This window comes from Eimeria tenella, genomic scaffold (assembly GCF_000499545.2).
Source record: "Eimeria tenella Houghton genomic scaffold, Eth_scaff1, whole genome shotgun sequence".
In the NCBI taxonomy this organism is placed as follows: Eukaryota; Apicomplexa; class Conoidasida; order Eucoccidiorida; family Eimeriidae; genus Eimeria; species Eimeria tenella.
The window spans coordinates 157,329-163,808 of NW_013541457.1; the positions used below are offsets into that span (position 1 = coordinate 157,329).

The 6,480-nt window shown below is 57.7% G+C and overlaps 1 protein-coding gene across 1 annotated transcript; it reads left to right on the forward strand.

Annotated features, from left to right (window-relative positions):
• Positions 1 to 1,503: 1,503 nt before the first annotated feature.
• On the forward strand, positions 1,504 to 6,098 carry ETH_00004695 (Alpha amylase, catalytic domain containing protein, putative; the record flags this gene model as incomplete). The annotated part of the gene is made up of 7 exons (XM_013372330.1): positions 1,504 to 2,270; positions 2,478 to 3,002; positions 3,579 to 3,900; positions 4,221 to 4,430; positions 5,211 to 5,303; positions 5,442 to 5,527; positions 5,933 to 6,098. The coding sequence occupies 7 exons, from the start codon at positions 1,504 to 1,506 to the stop codon at positions 6,096 to 6,098; spliced, it is 2,169 nt and encodes a 722-aa protein (XP_013227784.1).
• Positions 6,099 to 6,480: the final 382 nt, after the last annotated feature.

The following is a 6,480-nucleotide window of genomic DNA, read 5'->3' on the forward strand; positions in this document are numbered from 1 at the left end:
CCAACGTTTACGCATCAGGGTTTAGGGTTTAGGGTTTAAGGTCTAGGGTCTGCAGTCTACGGTTTAGGGTCTGCAGTTTAGGATATACGGTCTAGGGTATAGGTCTCAGGGTTTAGGGTCTACGGTTTAGGGTTTAGGGTTTAGGGTTTAGGGTTGGCTGCTGGTTGAGTCCTCTGAGCCACGGACGCCTTCGCCGCCCCGGAGCAGCGGAGCACGGAGAGCCACGAGAGCCCCTAGCAGCAAGCACGCTGCGCAGCAACAGGACTAGGGTTTAGGGTTTAGGGTTTAGGGTTTAGGGTTTAGGGTTTACCTTTTCGCCCAGGTTGGAGCCAGCCGCGGCTGCACCACCGGGTGGCTGGAGGGGTTTGGAGTTCTACCCCGGGGACCCCCATGAGCCGCGTAGCTGTAGGTACACCTGAGGGAAGGGCCCTAGTGGGTTTGCTGCCGCAGTGGCTGCGCGGGTAGGTTGTGGGGTGTGGGGTGTACGTACACCTGAAACGCGCCGCAGCAGCGCCGCTGCTGCAGCCCGCTGTACGTACACCGCGCGGGGGGGCCCCAGGGGGCCCCCAGCTACATCTTAGGGGCCCCCAGGAGGCCCTTAAGATGCAGCTGAGGGCAAAAGATAAAAATAAAAACAATTTGAGACAACAGCAGCAGAAAGGAGACACAAAAAGTCTGGCGAAGCTCGAACGGGAAAAATTGCGCTGATGTCGATCCCCCAAACCACGAGTTGCAAACCCTACACCCCAAACCCTAAACCCTAAACCCTAGGCTCGTGCAGCTGAAGCCTGCTGCGTATTTGTGAGTTAGTCCCGCGGAAGGAAGGCTGTGGTTTTTCCACTCCAGCACGCCAAATCTAGAGTTCCTCCCAAATGACGGTGAATCCTAAACCCTAAACCCTAAACCCTAGACCCTAAACCCTAGAGCCGGCTTGAAGCGCTGCCGCTATACGGATCTCGGAGAGCTTTCGCTTCCGCTGCTGGAACTACGGCGTCAAGGCCCTTTAGGAGTTCTCTATCAAAACTCCCCTAGGGTTTAGGGCCTGGGGCTTAGGGTTTAGGGTTTAGGGTTTAGGGTTTAGGGTTTAGGTTTTGTTGCTGCTACCCAGGCTACGGGAGGTGGGATAAGGCGCCTGGACACCAGCATTACTACGCGGGGTGTACAGGCAGCTACGCGCTGTACGAAGGGTCGCTGCAGCGGCTGCCGGAGCCTCCCCAGAAGCCCGCAGTGCTAAGGTGGCTTTTTGCTGCTGCTGCTGCTGCTGCTGCTGCTGTTGCTGCTTCTGTTGGTGCAGGGGCTGTTGCTGCGTAGGCGGCGACCGCCCAGTCCGCTTTCTGCAGCTGCAGCGCGTCGCCTTCTCTGCATCGACAGAACTCATTCCCGTTGCCGCTGCAGCAGCAGCTGCTGCTTCTAGCGATACTGCTGCTGATGCTGCTGCTGCTGTTGCTACTGCTGCTGGCTGCATCGTGGCTGCAGGTGTGTTGAGGCTGGCAGCAGCCACGCATGCATCGCTTGGAACCCGAGTCCCTTCAAGAACGAAAACATATCGGGCTATCGCATTTACAGGTAAGCCAGGTGCCTGCAAGCTGCAGCAAGTGCTGGCCTCAGCAGCATCAGCAGCAGCAGCAGCAGCAGCAGCAACGACAGCAGCAATGGGTGCTGCTTTTGCTGCTGCCGGTGGCCTTGGGTGTTGCTGCACCTGAACCGCTGCAACTCGAGGACTCTGCTGCGCTGCGGTGGCACCAGCTCATCTGCACGAGCGCCAGCCTCCACAGCAGAACAATCGGCAGCAGCATTAGCAGCAGCAGCAGCAGCACCAGCTTCAGCAGCCGCACCAGCATCCGCAGCAGCAGCAGCATCCACAGCAACAGTAGGGGCAGCATTAGCAGCACTGCCAGCACCAGCAGCACCAGCACCAACAGCAGCAGCAGCAGCAGCCCCAGCAGTACCAGCGCCAGCAGCAGCTCCTTTAGCAGCAGCAGCAGCAGCAGCCGCAGCAGCAGCCGCAGCAGCAGCAGCAGCAGGCGCTGCGCCGTGCGTTGCGGCGTGGTGCGCAGAGACGGGGAGTTGGTGGCGACAGTGGAGGGCAGCTGCCGGGAGTTCGTGGACAAGGCGCTGCTGGGGCTGAGGGTTTACACTTATTTTGTTTGTGCTGTAAACCCTCAAGGCCAAGAAGGGCCCTCCTCAGACCCTTGCTGCGCCCGCACATCCGAGCCCGGCAAACCCTCAGCCCCCACCAACCTCGCCTGCTCCCACAGGGCTGCAGACAGGTGCGCCCAAACCCTAAACCCTAAACCCTAAACCCTAAACCCTAAGCCCTGAACCCTCGGCCCCAGGCCCGACGCCCCAACGCTTGTTCCAAGGGCCATGCGGCTCTGGCCGCCTGCCTCCCGGGCTCGCCAATCAAGGCACCGCTGTTTAGGGTTTGGGGTTTAGGGTTTAGGGTTTGGGGTTTGCGCGTGTGGGGCGTGCGGCAGGATTGAAATAAGTTGGGAGCCTCCAGCGGACCACGGGGGGGCCCCCGTGCGCTTCTACAGGGTTTACCGAGATGGGGCCCCCATTGCATTTCTGCCAGCAGTGGGGCCCCAGGCCCACAAGTTCACAGACACTTCTGTGGAGGAGGGCCAGAGCTACTCGTACACAGTTTCTGCGTGGCACGACTTGCCTCCCCCGGACTACCAGGAGGCCCCCAGCAGCAGCAGCAGCAGCAGCAGCAGCAGCAGCGGGCTGTTTCGGGTGCAGACGCCTGCAGCAGTGGAGGGGCTGCAGAGCGAGCCAGTGAGCGCCCGCGCGGAGCAGCTGCTGCAGGGGCCCCGGCTGGACGACGGCAAAGGGCACATTATGCTGCAGGGCTTCAACTGGCTCAGCAGCAAAAACCCCCTCGGGTGGTATAATGTCCTCTGCAGCAAACTCCAAGACATCAAAACCCTCGGAGTCTCCATCATCTGGTGCCCCCCGCCCACCGAGTGCGTCGGCTGGGAGGGGTACATGCCCACCCGCTGGTGAGGTGGAGACGCCTGCTGCTGCTCCCGCTGCTGCTGCTGCTGCTGCGGCTACTGGTAGAGTGCCTGTTGCTGCTGCTAGAGTGCCTGGTGGTGCTGCTGCTGCTAGAGTGCCTGCTACTGCTGCTACTGCTGCTGCTATTGGTAGAGTGCCTCATGCTCCTGCTGCTGCTGTGGGTAAGGCGCTCGCAGCTGCTGCTGACACGGCTGCTGCTGTTGCTGTTCTTGAGGCGATTGCTGCTGTAGCTGTCTCAGCTGCCTCTGCTGCTCCTAAGGCTCTCTCTACTGCTGCTGCTGGCGAGGTTGCTGGACCTGCTAACTCTGTTATACTGTGAACATCAGCTGCTAGCGCTGCAGCTGCTGCTGGGGGCTATACCCTACCAATGATTGTGCTGCACTTCGCCGCTGGCTGCTGCTGCTGCTGGGTGCTGCACGGGTGCCAATGCCTGTGCCGCGCTTTGCCGCCGCCGCCGCCGCTGCTGCTGCTGCCGCTGCTGCTGCTGCTGCTACTGCCGCGACCTTTGCTGCCGGGCGGTCTTTGGGGCAAGTTGCATGCAAAGTGTGGGGCCGGCGCAGGTACTCCTTGAAGAGCCACTACGGAAGCCCGGGCGAGCTGCAGCGGCTGATTCGCGAAGCAGCAAAGGCAGGCCTGGCGTGCTGCGTGGACCTGGTGGCCAACCACCGGTGCGGGACGCAGCAAGACCGGAGAGGCCACTGGACCATTTTCGAGGGCCCCGACTGGGGCCCCTGGGCAGTGGTCAAGAACAACCTGCAGGGCTACCACGGCGAAGGCGGAGAAGACACGGGAGTTTCTGTGGACTGCGCCCCCGACATTGACCACACAAACCCTCAAGTTCAAAAAGATATGAAGCTCTGGACTGCCTGGCTCCTGCGAGACGTTGGCTACTCTGCGTTCCGCATCGACATGGCCGGGGGATACGCGCCCCAGTTCCAGGCAAACCCTAAACCCTAAACCCTAGCCCTAAACCCTAGCCCTAACCCTGACTCTACGCGCTAAGCCTCACGCTTAACTCGCTAAACCCTAGACGCGGAACCCTAAAAGTCTAGACCCGAAACCGTAAACCCGAAACCCTCAACACTGAACCGCAAACGCTAAACCCTAAACCCCGAACCCTAAACCCCAAACCCTTAACCTCAAATCCCAAGCAGTGGAAACACAACTCCCCCACCAGCTTTGCTGAATGTTCCTGTCCCCAGCAAGCCTTCGTGGAAAACCTCGGGAGGCCCTTCACTGTGGGAGAGTACTGGCACGGAGACACAGCAGCTTTGGTTAATTATGTAAGAGCTGCTGGAGGGTCTTTGGCAGCTTTTGACTTTGCCTTTTACTACCATCTCCAGCGGGCCGTGGAATCCGGCGAGTTCGGCATTTTGAACGCCTGCGGCAATCTGAACGGGCTCGTGGGCATTGTGAGCCTCCAGACCCTAAACCCTAAACCCTAAACCCTAAACCCCCGCGTGCCCGCAGTACGGGCACGGCAGCGTGTAGTTGACACCTCTAGAGAAACAAGAACAGATGAAACGGCAGCACAAGAAAGTCACACAGCAGCCGCTGCAGCGAGAGGAGTACCAGCAGCGAGCATAGAGGCACAAATTGAGACTGAGACAGAGACACGCAACTTCAGCAGCTGCAGCAGCAGCAGCAACAAAGGTACAAGTTGGAAGAGAAGCAAAGCAAAAAGCGAGCCACGGGGAGAAGTAGACGGGGGCACAGTGGTAGCCAAAGTGAACCAAAAGCTGAGGTTTTAAGCCATCAAAAAACCAACCCTGAGTTTCTGATTTCCAGCAGCTAATTTGCCTTGCAGCAGCAAAACGCATGCAGAGGCAGCTCTACACAAAAAGCGCAGAAATTGTTTTAGGGGCAAAGACGCAAAGAAGCAGCAGCAGCGAGGCAGGCAGCAGCAAAGTGATTAGTAGATAGGCTGGAAAGCCAGCAGCAGCACAAGGGAAAAGACTAGGAAGCTGGGCCACAGACACAGAGAGATAATGCTAATGAAAAAAAGAAGCAAAAAAGGAGAATTATCGAAGCTGCAGCTGCAGCAGCAACGAAGAGAAAGAGATTAGCAGGAAGAGCCAAGGGCGTAGCAGAAGGCCCCAAGACGGCAAGACAAGAGCGCTCAAAGGAGGGCTGAGGTGCTGCTGTGCTGCTGCTGCTGCTGCTGCTGCTGCGCTGCTGCTGCTACGCTGCAGGAGCCCAAGCTGGCTGTGACGTTTATCGAAAACCACGACACTGACCACCTTGACTACTGCCGCACTTTCTGCAACGGGGACTTGAATGGAGTTGTGAGTTTTACTCCGCACTTCCCAATTCTGCAATTTGACGCTAAATCCTAGCCCCTAAACCCTAAACCCTAAATGGTGGAGTAGCGACGGGCCCTAGAGCCGGAACCCTAAACCCTAGAGCGGTGCGGTTGAGCGCAGCTGCAAGGCTATGCCGTCATTCTTACGCATCCCGGAGTGCCTTGCATCTACTGGAACCACTACTCGGACTACGGCGACTACAGCCGGTGGGGCCCTACGCCCTGAACGTAAACCCTAAACCCTAAACGCTAAATCCTAGGCAGCAAGCCATTAGCCCTTGGATCATCCAATAAAACTCCACCACTCTGCCTGTCGAACAGACAAAAACTGCAAGAGCTCTGCGACGTCAGAACTTCGATGGGCATCCACAGCACTAGCGGCATTTACATGGCCAGGTGAACGCGAAGTCCCAAACCCTAAACCCTAAACCCTAGACACTGAGCCCAACGGTCTAGATCAGAGAGTCTGCATCTACCCTGAGACCCCAAATGGACGCCCTTGGCTATTTCCTGCATCCAAATTCTGAATTTGTCCACTACTGTCGGCTCAAAGAGCTGAAAGGAGTTGTTTCTCCAGAAAGTTGAGCCTAAGTGCAGTTTTTTCCGTGTCAGGACTGAGCGCGGCTTGTACGCGGCCTACATCTCCCCCCGCGACCGCTGGTGCCACCCGCACAACGCGCGGGTGGCGATGAAGATTGGCTGGGAGAACTGGCAGCCTGGTGGCGAGGGCTGGCGCATAGCGACTTGTGGACACAACTTTTGTGTGTGGACTCGCTAGTGGGGCCACAAGATCTTTTCACGGGTTTCGAAGTCCCAAAAAGGCAGCTTTTAGACACTTTAGTGCACAAGAGCTGCAGGTGCATGTGCATGCACCTACTTGTGGCCGGTGAAAGGCGCAGAAACGCTTATCATGTAATGCAGAAGTGCAGCCTCCCGATATGTCTGTGTGGCTTGGCGCCCTCAATGGTCTTTTTCCAATTTGTTTCCTCTTCTTTTTAAATCAAGCAAGGCAAGAGCCCTTCGAGGCCTTGCACTGCGCTTGTTCGGCATGCAAGTGCATGCACAGGTAGCTTAATGAATTTTTTGTTTTGTCCATTGCCCCCTCTACAGACTAGGGCCTGGCTGATTTCGCTGTGTAAAAACAACATTAATCTCTATGG